Source organism: Chaetodon trifascialis, chromosome 7 (assembly GCF_039877785.1).
Source record: "Chaetodon trifascialis isolate fChaTrf1 chromosome 7, fChaTrf1.hap1, whole genome shotgun sequence".
Classification (NCBI taxonomy): Eukaryota; Metazoa; Chordata; class Actinopteri; order Chaetodontiformes; family Chaetodontidae; genus Chaetodon; species Chaetodon trifascialis.
In genome coordinates, this window is record NC_092062.1 from 18,013,949 (window position 1) to 18,027,253 (window position 13,305).

General features: G+C 43.6%; 1 protein-coding gene across 1 annotated transcript; it reads left to right on the forward strand.

The window, feature by feature from the left end:
* The first annotated feature begins 793 nt into the window (after positions 1-793).
* Positions 794-9,647, forward strand: LOC139333859 (transcriptional repressor scratch 1-like). Its single transcript, XM_070966537.1, has 2 exons — positions 794-1,738; positions 6,303-9,647. The coding sequence occupies exons 1-2, from the start codon at positions 1,624-1,626 to the stop codon at positions 7,028-7,030; spliced, it is 843 nt and encodes a 280-aa protein (XP_070822638.1). The 5' UTR covers positions 794-1,623; the 3' UTR covers positions 7,031-9,647.
* The last annotated feature ends 3,658 nt before the right edge of the window (positions 9,648-13,305 follow it).

Below are 13,305 nucleotides of genomic sequence, written 5' to 3' on the forward strand. Positions count from 1 at the left end.
GGGACAAAAAGAGAGTGGAGCTGAATGCACAGCAGATGATTCATTAATCTCTCAAATTATCTTTGTTGTTGTTACATAACATCAACACGGAGCACAGACAAGCCTCGATCTTGCAGTAAAACTTGTCGATGAACCCAGTGTGACCCTGGAGCACATATTACTCTGCTCCCACATTAATCCGGCAGTCACTGTAAAACACTCCATTTGGTCTACATCCATTTGCCTTCGGGGCCACATTAATGATAATTACGAGGCTCTCAGCATGCTGGTTAATATGCCCCCATATAATCCATGTCATCGCGAAAAAGCAAAGATAGAATATGCTTAGTAGGTGATAAAAGAAGGAAGGAAAACAAAAAAAAGAAAAAAAAAGAAGATGTGGACTCCCAAAAACCATGCACAATGGGACAATATTTAAAATTCATAGCTGAATCAAATCGATGAGCGCTTTAAAAAAACATAACAATTTCCATTCTTATCTCCCCAAAACATGGCGACTCTCCTCTCACACACACAGAAACTAACACACACATGCTCGAAAAATGAAGAGGAAAGGCAGGAAGGAGAATGAAAGACAGAGAAAGAAAAAAAAAATAAAGGGGGGGTGATAACAGCTTCAATAAATCATCCGGGCCAGTCGCCGCTCCCCGGGGATGTGGGATGGATTAAATTAAGCACTCCCTCTACCCGTGTGTCTATCCATCCCTCCATCCTCTCTCTCTCTCTCTCTCTCTCTCTCTCTCTCTCTCTCTCTCTGCGCCGTATAAATGCCAACAGCTGATCGCGAGACGGCACACTCACGGGAACACCTCGCGGAAGCTGCAGAGAGAGAGACAGAGGGAGCGAGAGAGACAGAGAGAGAGAGAGAGAGACAGAGCGAAAGAGAGAGGGAGAGAGAGCGAGAGAGGGGGGAGAGAGAGGGGGATACAGACAGAGAAAGAGGGGATGCCGTTGATCCGTTCGGCCGCAGGAGTCTTATTGTGATTTTTTTTACCGGCCTGAGAAAGTCGTCACTAACTGGAATTAAGGACTATCTGCGGCAAAGAAGGAAGGACGTCCGACATTTTTGTTTTTGTTTGGAAAAGCTTCCAAAATCATCCCAACGTTTTCTTTCCTCTCATTTTCTTCACATCCCTTCCTCCTCTTCCTCCGTCTCTTCTTCCCCTTCTTTAAAGAGGCCCGCGAGCCGCCGCGCGCGCTGCAGGGTGCCTTCCACCGCCTCTTGTTTTGTTTTTTATTTTTTGACTGCTCACGAGCCCCTGCCCGCGAGCACAGAGACCCCCGAGGCAACCCCCCGCCTCCGCCCCCCCCCACCCCCCCCCACCCCCGGAGGGAGCTGTCCGGTGCTGAAGTTGCATTTCTCACCTTCTTGTGCACGAGGACGAAAGCGGGAGCGGAGACAGCGCGAGAGACTGAAATCAGAAATAACTATTCAACTGTTTTACCGGATCGATTCACAGCTCGCGCTTCCACCAAAATCTGAAGACAATCTTCCTCCTGATTCGCCTGTCTTGGTGGTGTGTAACAGGCGAATCACCACCCTGGCCAGGCCGTCGGTGATCGGCTGTGTTTGTGAGTGTGTGTCGTTGTGTTTGTGACAGTGTGTGTCGGTGTCGCACCACCATGCCAAGGTCTTTCTTGGTGAAAAAGGTGAAACTGGATGATTTCGCCACCGGGGCGGATTTGGAGAACGCCTACCGGCACAGGACAGACCTCAGCCTGCGGCTCCATGACAAAGGTAGGTCAGGCTGCCTGCTCGGCGAGCATTAACAGGTGTCTGGAAAACAAGTCGCTCTGACAGAGGAGGAGGCTGACAGGCAGGGAGCCTAACAAGGCTGTTTCCCAAATCTATGCTACTGAGAGGCGGATTTACCTGTTGTGTCCTGGAGGGATTCACTCACAGATTGTTCTTTAACGATGGCTGACACATCAGTGCAGCTCACATCAAAAGATAACTCTTGTTCCGTGTGTGCACGCAGTGTTTCATCTCCCATGGCATCACCTGTTCTTATCCTGCAACTCTCCTGGACTTAACCCGGTGCATCTGTAGCCTTTCATTTCTAACTTAATCACAGGGTTGTTGGCAACCTGTAGGGTGATGTGGCAGATAAGTAGTCTATAATCATTGAATCATAGAGAACAACGGCAGACAGCGTAGTGTTATCACACAGTTATTACCTTCCTGATGGGTAATAAAAGCTTCAAAGCCACGCACTAAGCAGCCCTCTGCTAAATAAGTGATTCTGCCTCACTTCAGAGGGCTGCACGAGCCCAGGGGAGCACAGGATGAGATAGACACGGTAAAACACTGATGAACTGCCAATCTCAATAACCACTACACCCTGCTCAGTGAGTGTTACCACACCACGTAATCTAACACTTTATTTACTGGCAGCACAGAAGCTAAAGCAGGCTCGACTTGAGGCATTTGGGTGGTTGTAGGAGTGGAGTTGCCACTGGAGCAGAAAGGTCACTTGAGAAATCAACCAAATCCAGTGCATTCCATGTTTAATCGATTCTGGCTCATAGTCAGCGGGGACTTTCCCCCCCTACGCAGGCTAAGTAAGGTTAAAAGAGATAAAGGACGGACAGCGCTTATTAATATCTGGTCCTCTTTTACTTGGTTTGATGGAATTAACAAAAGCAAAGCTGAGTCTAAATCTATCCTAAATGTAGACAAGCCTCTGCAGGCTGTGTGACGCCTGAAACATACTTCTGTTTGGTCTTGGTTTGTACAAAAAATAATGTGATGAAACACAGCCAGACTAAATATTTGACAAGAGTTTATATCATTTAATACTCCACTGACAAAATATCTTCCAACCCCATCCAGGTGCAGCACAAATAAGCAGCAGTTTAGCAATCCTTTATGTAATGATGCTGCGGCCAAAAACGTAACCAGAGTTTTCCTGATTCGTTTTTCTGTCATAAAATTAGCCCTACTGCAGGCGCATAACCTACATTCTGCATGTCTTTTTTTTTTTTTTTTTTTTTTCTGTGCTCGGTCTCCAGGTATGCCTGTCCTGTTTCTGCAGTGTCGGCAGATTTTTGCATGATGAAATAAACGCATCTTTGTATGCCTGCAACAGCTGCCACAAGCCTACACCCTCACAGTATCACCAAAACGCAACAGCAGATCAGCCTTGGTGTTCCTCACTGCTCTTATTTCACTTTACAGTCACAGATGAACTGTTGAATATAAGTTAATGGCAACAGATTCTCAATCTAAGTAGCATTTCTCCCCCATTGCATTCAATGTGTTGGACCGCCTCGGTGTAACAGTTGAATATGAACACTATTTTATTGTATTATTTTTAGATTTACTCTTTAGGGCCTAACAATGCTTTGTTGGGCCTCGCTGCAATTATCCTGAGGACAGTGTGATTCATTGTTTTGTGCTGCCCTGTGCTCTCTGAAGCTGTGAACTTCCCCACACCCCACCCTGTAACTGTGTGCGTCACATTTTACAGGAAAAACCAGAGATGCCTTTGCCATGTAAATTAAGCCTCTGCATAGCTTCCACCCCAATGTCATTGACACGCTGTTGCACATCAACATGTGTATTACCGCGCGCGGTCTTGCCTGCGTCTCTCTGCTCGTAAAGCAAAAAGCTGTCAGCGGTGTATTTATAAAGTCGAGGTTAACAAGCCCTGCTTGGCTTGACACGCGATCTGCCGCCTCAGCAGCACCGTGCAACGCCGCCTGTCCCAGCAACCTTTTGTCTCCATCCCTAACATCTGATGGTAACTGCTTGATGCAGCTTCTACATACAGTGCTGCACATGCTCTCCCCACAACAGCGCACCACGTTAGGAACAGCTCCCTGCTTTTAGAATAATTTATATCCCACCCGTGTTCCTTGCATTGTGTGTGATGGGACTGTGTATTCAGATGGGACGCAGCTGCAGATGTGTAGTAGCTGTTATCGTTTGTAGGCAGATATGTGGTGTCACATAGAGCTTGTTGCTTCTGCATCTCACTCAGAAATCCTCTGAGAGAGCGAGTGAATAACAACAACATGAATTTCTTAAGGGAGAAATCGGACTGTCATTTTATTTTTTCCAAGGATGCACATCCATACTACATTATGTAGCATATCTTGATGATGCAGATGATGGACTGTCATTTATTTTGTCCAGTTGACCAGAACAAGTTTCCCTTTACATCAGCAACACATTAAACTGACACCCTTAAAAAGATCAAAGAAAGACATGATCTCAATCTTGATTTGTAGTTGATATACACATACTTTCCTTGTGTTTCAGTGGACAGTATGTTGTTTTTTGGTTGTAACCTCGATGTTGTGTTGTATGCTCTGTTGTGTTTAAGGATGCTTGTGCCCAGGGACAGTTTAGTCTGCATTTAAGAGACTAACTTATCAATAGTGTTTATTCAAACCACCAAACCGAACCCGTGCTGTCACACTAATAATAGCTTCAAAAGACAGTAAGCTACAAAAACTGCCTGGCGTGTCTGCGTGTGTGTGTTTAACAAAATACGGTCAATTGCATCTCTGCTGAAACACAGCATAGAGTGGATGAGCAGAAACAACACGTGTGTAATGACACACTTGTGGATCCACACTTAAATAGCATGTGTTTGGACTGACAGCCAGTGAGCCAGATGTAAAAGTATCTTATAATGTGTGTGCCTGTGAATATGCTAGTTAGTATGTATTCATGTACTGTATGTGCTGCAGTTAGTCAGGTGTGTAGATATGTTCACTTCTTTAATGACACGTCAACCTGGAAAGAATTAGTGCTTTTTTATCAAGAGGGAGTGGTAGGATCATCCAGCATGCTCATATATACTGCAGCTCCACTGTTTAAGAATGAGTTTCAGTGGCTGTATTTTGCCCAGAAGGCTTACCGTGCAAGTCTTCAACCCCCCCAATCTGCAAAACCCCCCACACTGTTCACAGCACTGATTGAGCCTGCATAGCAGCCTCGCTGTCACTGTGCCAGCGACCTGCACCGCACTGGATCTGTCCCTGGTGCTGATGCTCATTTTCACACTCTAAATCAGCTTTCTCAAGTTCAGGGTCAGCCTGTGCGCATTTATCTTTCACAGAGGAAGTGTTTTAACTGCAACCTTTGAGAACTGAGAGGAATTAAATTGCTGAATTATCTCTGGGCTAATACTGCAGGCTTTTTTCACACTCCACCACCGGCCACAGGTGTGCAGGAGAGAGACAGATGTTCTGTGTTACACTAAAAGACTTTTGCATATGTCAAAACTTGCTAAAAGTAGTTACAGTTGGTGCTGTCTTACTGACGGTGAGTTGAGAATCAGCACATACCCTTTATGCAGGATAAATGCAGGGTATGGGACATGGCCATAGGCAGTAATTAATACAGGTCAGATACATACTGAAGGACTGTGGCTTTCACTGTTTTTATCAGTACATTTAGAGTGAGAGGAGGTGCCTCCTAAAAACAGCATGATGCCTTTCATTTAAAAAAAAAAAAAAAAATACTGCATATCACCACAGATGATCTTGTGGTTTAGATGTCCTGGAGCTACATTTAAATTGCTGACCTGGGTTCAGGTCTTACAGGAGCCTTCTGTTTCACTGTGTTGCCGTCTTTGGTTTTCTGCTCCTTCAGTCTAAAGGAGAACGCATCTGGTTTGTCAGCACACACACACAACTGCTCCGCCTGTCATGTGAGCATTTGTATGCAGCCCTAGCACTAAAGTGAACGTTTTAATGGTGTTTCACCATACAACATACAGTAACATGTCAGAAACCAATTACCGGTTGAATGAACCAGCTGTTTGGAAAATCTATGTCAACCCATCGTCTCTATGTTTTGTACCATAATAAATGCACTCAAGTGTGACGCAGGAGCAGAAAAAAAAGCACACAGCTGCATACAGTGAGATGTATATCAGCAAACAGCTGTTAAGAGCACTTGTTTAAGAAGCACTTATTTAATTGCACCAATTCAAACGGTGTAAAGCTGGTCAGTATCCTGCATCTCCATCATTACTGTCTCTGTGAGGAAAGATAAGCTGAAGAAAAGCAGGCTATCTGATTTCACTCTGGCTTCCTGTCCAGCTGGCTACAGCACTCTAACGGCATTAATCCAAACTTTTTTCCTGTGCATGTGCAGTAGCAAAATGTCTGTCACATTTACTACTGCTATATGAACCATGTGTCTCTGCTGTGATGGGGAGAATTTCTGTGACAAAAATCTGTATATCTCTGACTGACCTGCCAGGCTTCAGTGTAAAACCCATTTTCATCATAACTTTCTCCTCAGTGTTCTCCAAGCTAACACTGTTTTCTTTTTTCCACGTCAGCTGGTTACATCAGTGACTACATCAGCCCTGTTGTGTACGATGGTGAGAGTGACAGTGGGATTAAGATACCCTCTCCTGACCCTCTCTACGATGGTATCCACAGTGACTACGGGGCCCCCGACTCGGAGTCCCCTGACAGTCCTGGCTCCGAAATCACTGATGGTTACATCAACGGAGATGCTGCGGTGAGTGAGGGTTACACAGTCGATGCCTTCTTCATCACCGACGGCCGCTCGAGGAGGAAAGCTCTCAGCAGTCCCAGGAACATCCAGAGGCACACCTGCAATGAATGCGGCAAAACCTACGCCACGTCTTCCAACCTGAGCCGGCACAAACAGACACACCGCTCGCTGGACAGCAAGCTGGCAAAGAAATGCCCGACCTGCGGGAAGGTGTACGTCTCCATGCCCGCCATGGCCATGCACCTGCTCACTCACGACCTCAAGCACAAGTGTGATGTGTGTGGGAAAGCGTTCAGTCGACCTTGGCTCTTGCAGGGCCACATGCGCTCTCACACGGGCGAGAAGCCATTCGGATGCGCCCACTGCGGCAAGGCCTTCGCAGACCGCTCGAACCTGCGCGCTCACATGCAGACCCACTCGGCCTTCAAACACTTCAAGTGTAAACGCTGCAACAAGACCTTCGCGCTCAAGAGTTACCTGAACAAGCACTACGAGTCTGCCTGCTTCAAAGGCCCCTTCTCTCCTCTCGGCCCCCTAGATGCATGACCCCCTGCATAGATAAAACAAGAGAAAAACTGCAGACATAAATTACCATTATCCTTACAAACTGAACTGCAGACACAAACAGTCTATTTTTGGTCATAATATGACCTTGCTTTCCCTCGTCGCCCTCTCTGAATCCCCCCCCCCTCTCCCCCCACCTTGCTTTCCCTTGGAGCCTATTCATGATGATGAAGATGATGAAGATAGCACAATTTTTTCTCCTTGAGATTTGCCCACTTAAGGATTTAACTGATCTACGCATGCACTTCCTCAAAAACTCCTCTTCCTCTGTCTGTTCTGGATAGAGACAATAATACTAACATGGCTTCCTTCTGGCATCTAGATACAGTACGGCACCATATATTTTGGGACACTGAAGGCGATGAGGATGACGATAAAGACAATAGTAAGCCTATAGCTACTGAGTTCCTCCCTGCACTGACATGCAGTGAAAGAGTTTTTCCTTTTGATTTTGTTTTCTGGGGGAATAATAGTAATAATAATAGTAATAATAATAATAATGATTAATAATAATAATGTTCTGCTGCACCAAGTGACCACATTCTCTCCACAACTGAGGTGAAAATATTATTTATTTATTTATTTATTTCAGAATTATTCCTTTTTTATTTGGTGTATGTTTATACTTGATTTGATAATGATGAAGTGTTACCGTTAACTTATTTGTTGCACTTTAATTTCTGTATATGTATGTAGGATATTTGCCAACCTCTTTCTATCACTACAGGCCAAAGCATATGTCACTTTTTTTAAGTACTATTTTTTCCTATTATGTTTACCTTTTTTTCTTATTAATGTTTTTGCATGCAAAAAAAAGAAAAAAAAAGATGAAATCTATGCCAACATCATAAAAAGCTTATGATTTTTGCCAAAATCCTATAGATAGAACCTGAGGGCAATATTTTTCTCTTGGAGCCTCCGTAGGACTCTTTAAAAGCAATAATCACCTAATGCATGGTATTTTATGATGAAGTTATGAAGTATTACCTACTACTGTATAGCAGTTTAAAAATCAGGTATGTTTTACTTCACCTATAGTCATAAACAGAAAAACACTAATATTACAGACATCAGGGAACATGCCAATGTAGTGTTAGAGTAACAAAAATAAAAGTCCTGTCTTTCCTCTCTTGTTATGCACTGCCTGCCTCTTAGTGAGTAGAACTAATGTAGGATGTAGGCTAGAGAGGCTGGGATCAGCTGCCTGCTGGGTGTGAGGCCTATTGTAGGATAACTATAACCCTGAACAACCTGCGTTAGGCTAATTCTAGCAAGAAATAAGTCCGCTAACATTAACCAGAAGAGGCCTAATTTTGGGTTAGGCCTCCGAACATCTCAGTCAGATTCAATCATGGGCCTCTCATGAGAGTTCAGTGGTTTATTAAAAGGTTCCTTGATGTTGAAATGACCCTTAAATGTATTAAAAACATCTTCTCTGCGTCATGCAACCAAATAATATAACAACAGGTTATTAACAGACCTTTTAATAACCATAACAGACCTCATCTTTGTCCTGATAGAAACAAACAAGAAATGGTTCAGAGAGCAATCTCATTTGAGAATTTTGCAATGAGATGTGCACCGATGCAAACTGATAGTTAGCTTACATAGCACTTAGCAACTCTCAGTATACTTTCAATAGAAAACCAAGTCAAGGTTTGGTGCATTGTTGAAGTTGGACCGAGGTCAGCTTTAAATGTAATGCATTATTCAACCATCCTTCCAGTGCACTTCCAAACCATAAAGCATGCATTCTTAAACCACAGAAAAAGCACGCACTTTAGCTGGATGGTCAGATTGCAGCTTAACTTTTACAGTCGAGGAGATACATTAGACCCGATGAGTCCCGATTATTCTGCAGTAGGCCCCATTTAACCCTACTGGGCCGACTATAGGCTAACTCTATGAGTGATATACTCTACCTACAAGACAGGCTAACTCTAATCAACCCTAACCCGTAGATGGTTTAACCTTTGATTTAGGTGGCCAATACCAGTGTTGCTGAACCCAGTTCTCTGCAGCTCAGAAACCTTTTCTACAGATTCATGGAGCTTCCTGAGAGACAGACTGAGGACACACAGATCTGCACAAAAAATGAAGGAAAAACTGTTTATATGCCATATGTATTAATTGTAACCTAGCATAGACAAATAAGTGCACCAGTGCATGGGTGTGTGCCCACACATGCGAGCACACAGCACCTGCTGCTGAGCTGTTGTGGCAGGCACACACAAAGAGCCTGTGTCTACAAGTCAAGCCTCCAATAATTGAAAAGAAATGGGTTTAATATTCAGATGTGAATGTCTGACAAAGAAAATGTTGATGATTGCAGTGCATCCTCAGGCATGAGATTACTCAGTTAGAGATGGGGTTGACCGATATTCAACATCATTTGGGGTTATAGGAACAAAATGAGGGCCCGTCCTCACACGTAGACCATCACCTAATTTCATTCAAATGTGAGAGGTGAAGTTACAGGACATGAGTGACGCCTGTCAAAGGCAGTCAGATCCGACAGTGCTCAAAGTCAAAAAGTCAACATTTCGTAATAAAAGTCTCGCAGGACACGATACAATCTTTAAGTCTTTCACAAAGAAGTTTTTTTTTGTAAAAACGTAGCTCACAAGTCAATAAGAAAGAGGCCGTTTTTGTTTTGAGTGGAGCAATCAGTATGTGAGTCAGCAAATTGCAGGTCTTATCTCTCTCCCTCATGTGTGAACTAGATTTGAGCTGCAATTATTTGAATCGTATTAGATGATTAGTCATACAGCTTCAACTTGTTAGGGCTTCAATTTTCATCTTTGTCTTTTTATCTGTGAATTTTTAAGCCTTGGCCAAAACACTCACAACAACGATACATAAAACAGAGGTGAAAACATTAAATTAGGTGCTTGTACACAAGGACGACACAAATGCAAATTAAAAGTGCACATATGGCAAAAAAAAAAGACCATATATGCAAAGATAACAAAAGCATTAATTCATATGTTTAAATCAGCTCGGAGACATCAAACAAGAACAATATGCTATTATTTTAAACACCAACTCTGAGAGCTTATTTCTCGTTTCTATCTGAATGAGAAAATTAATAACACAATTTCTACTGTAGCAGCTGTTCACGGTGTGACAGGTACGAAAGTTGCCAAACAAACCACTGAGAGTATCTCTGGCTGCGATGTCTCCGGTTGTTGTTTACGTATCACAAATTGTATCATAGTGAATGAAAACACACTGCACCTTTGCACTGCAGTCTAAATGTCGTAGGGGTATTTGGCTTAAGTCGCTGTTGTGTGGCTGTTCGGTGGCTTTGAGGCAGGTGTGTGTATCTGTGTGTGTCTGTCTCTGGGTGAGCTCCAGGTCTGTTCTCTCTAAGCACTTCCATTCTAGTCATCTCCACCTTAAAGAAAGTAGCACAATGAAACTAACTAGAATTCAGGTAGAGAAAAATTAAAAACCTTGTACTAGCTTGACCTCTCTTCTTTTTTTGTATTTCCAAGTTAAAGAATGATGACAACCTAAATAATCATTTATTGCAAGAGGGTTTGTAAAGAATCCTTTGGATTGAGACATTTTTACTGCTGTATAGTGATATCTGACACACCTTATCTCAGGAGGTTTGGCTCTCTGCTGCAGAGAGAGGATCTCCTGGGGGTTTTTTTGAGCCAGAATTCAGACAATGTAAGCACAATGAACACAAAGCATTTTGTGGCACTTCATAATAAAGAATAATCTTAACCAACCAAGGCAGTTTTGTGTCTTGTCTTGTTTTAAGATATAATAAGTCAATTTTATCAACATAGGAGCAGTACTGGACTGCAGCTGCTATGCTGCACTTGGGTGGTGAGTAATAAAGTTTTTTTTCAATCCTGTTTAACTATCCTGACCTCTATTGTTCTCCTCGGTTTAAAGAGCTTTTAAAGCTATTCATGCTAATTAAGCAAGTCGATTGTTGAGTTAGTTTATATAGAACACTAAACTCTGGACTCTTACAGTGCTTTGTATTAGCTTTGTCAATATTGTATGTTTAAAGAGGGACTGGGCTAACTCTGGTGCACAGTGTGCTCATTAGCACTCTTTAGGCTGGAAGCGATCTACCAGTAATGGGCTGCCTGAATGGCTAAATACAGCATTTTGTTAATTCCATATTTGGACAGTTATCAGTGGTTAAGCAGGGTATCACTTAGATGTTTCACATCTTAAATAATTCTCTATAAGCTTAATTATGAAACACTGCCTATTAAAAATATCTTTAGGTATGATTTATGAGCTTACAGGTCAGGTTTGATTGACAGTGGACTGGTAGAACGAGAAAACAAGCCGCCACCTGATTGGTGCTCAGAGGCATGCGACATCACGTTTTTCCAACTGAGCACAACACACTTCAAACCAGTGACAAGAGCACAGACAGAGGTTGCTCAACTGCGATCATCAAAACAATTTTAACTTTGGCAGAAAAGTGTGTTTTCGTTGAGGACCAAGCCAGCAACATATTTCTCATATTTGAATCCAATCTGAAAATCATCTCATTCATACGCTGCACACACAGCGATGGACGGAGCCAAATATTAGAATTGTAAAAGTTTTTGCTTCATTACTGTTTGTGAGGGCCAATCCAACTTTTTCACCAAACAGAATTTTTTAGGGCTTGCTCTTTGAAACAGTTACCAAGCGTGAAGAACAGCAGGAACGTAAGGCAATCCTGCAGAAAGATGGAAATGCACTTAAAAAGGGAAATTTAACTGTTGCTGGACTGAAACTAAAACCTTATTTTTTACCTCACTAACCTGATGAGGATGATGAAGATGTGTACTGATAGAGGGTCACATTGTTGTTGAGATCCAGGACTACTCTGAGGCTGCGGTCACGTGGGCTGCTGGTGACATTGCAGATGGTAGCACGGGAAACTGACCAACTAACCACGATCTTGCGGTGACTTTGATTTCAAGGTGACCTGGTCAGGCATTGTCACAGCTGGACCTCACCTCTGAGTGTGACGGTCAACACCGCAGAAGCTTCGGTCCTTGTCGAGCTTGTAGAAATACCCTCCGTTGAAGTTACAGTCCAACCTAGCTGTTCGCTCCTTATGAGCACAGACAGCCAAAATCTATTGGTGTTATGCCAATGCTTATGGTATCCAAGGCAATGGACTATCTGCATTATCCTATGTTTGCAGGGTCCTATGCTCCCCAGATTCATATGGCACAACATGGGAACATGACAAAGGGTCATATGTTCCCCAGTTCTACATGCAGTATGTGCTCTCCCAGGGTTCTATGTTCTGTGTAACCCAGCTCTATATAACACATAACGGAGCCTGAAAAGATGTTCTCAGCTCTGTATTCGCTCAATGTGACATGGACTACACTGTCAGCACTGCCGTATGGATCTCTCAACAGGCCTACACTTAGGACATATCAAATGGTTGGAGTCATGGAACTGGCAAAGGTCACCGCTTAATGCTTGATTAGGGTTAGGGGTAATGTGTGCTAAGAGAATACAGAAGCAGGGAACACAGGACTCTGGGAACAGAACCCTGGGAACAGAGATACGCTCCGGCTATCTGAGCTGCCTCAACAAAGACACAATGCAGCAGTCTGCAGCTTTGTGAAGTACAGTATATCTCCCGACCCTAACCAGAAAATTGGTTTCACAGCAGTTGCAAAAAAGACAGAAAAGTGACTGCCCACGTCTATGAATCACCTTCTGCTGCCTCCCTGTCTTCAAACCTCTCCACATCTCTTCACCTTTCTGTTTTCTCTCTCATCTTTTTACCTCTGTCCCTCTTCTCCTCACACCTGGTTTTCCCTTCCTCTCCCCTCTTTCTCCTCTCCTCTCTTCCTCCCTCCACCTCCATCACCTGCTTGCTTCTTCCTCCCATCTCTCCTCCTTCCTCCCACCTGCTCTCCTCCACCCCTCTTCCTCCAACCACCTCTCCTTTCTCTCTCCTGCCAAGTCAAACCAGGCCATCGGGCCTTTGAGGACCTGAAAGTCATTTAACTCCTGGTAGATAATAAGTCTTAGAATATAGCTCCTCTCAGATAATAAGCTTTATCACTTGATTGCTCTGCACGCTCCCTACTGTCTTTGGATTCATGTCCAGGGACCTACTCAAGCGAATCACACTATTTCCTCCCTGGCAAGTCAAATTAACACTGTGTGTGTGTGTGTGTGTGTGTGTGTGTGTGTGTGTGTGTGTGTGTGTGTGTGTGTGTGTGTGTGTGTGTATCAACGACTACTCATTACAGGGAATGAGGGAT

Coding starts and splice junctions, on each gene's coding strand:
- LOC139333859 (XM_070966537.1), top strand. CDS start 1,624: ATGCCAAGGTCTTTCTTGGTGAAAAAGGTGAAACTGGATGATTTCGCC. Junction 1,739..6,302: donor CCTGCGGCTCCATGACAAAG/GTAGGTCAGGCT, acceptor TTTCCACGTCAG/CTGGTTACATCAGTGACTAC.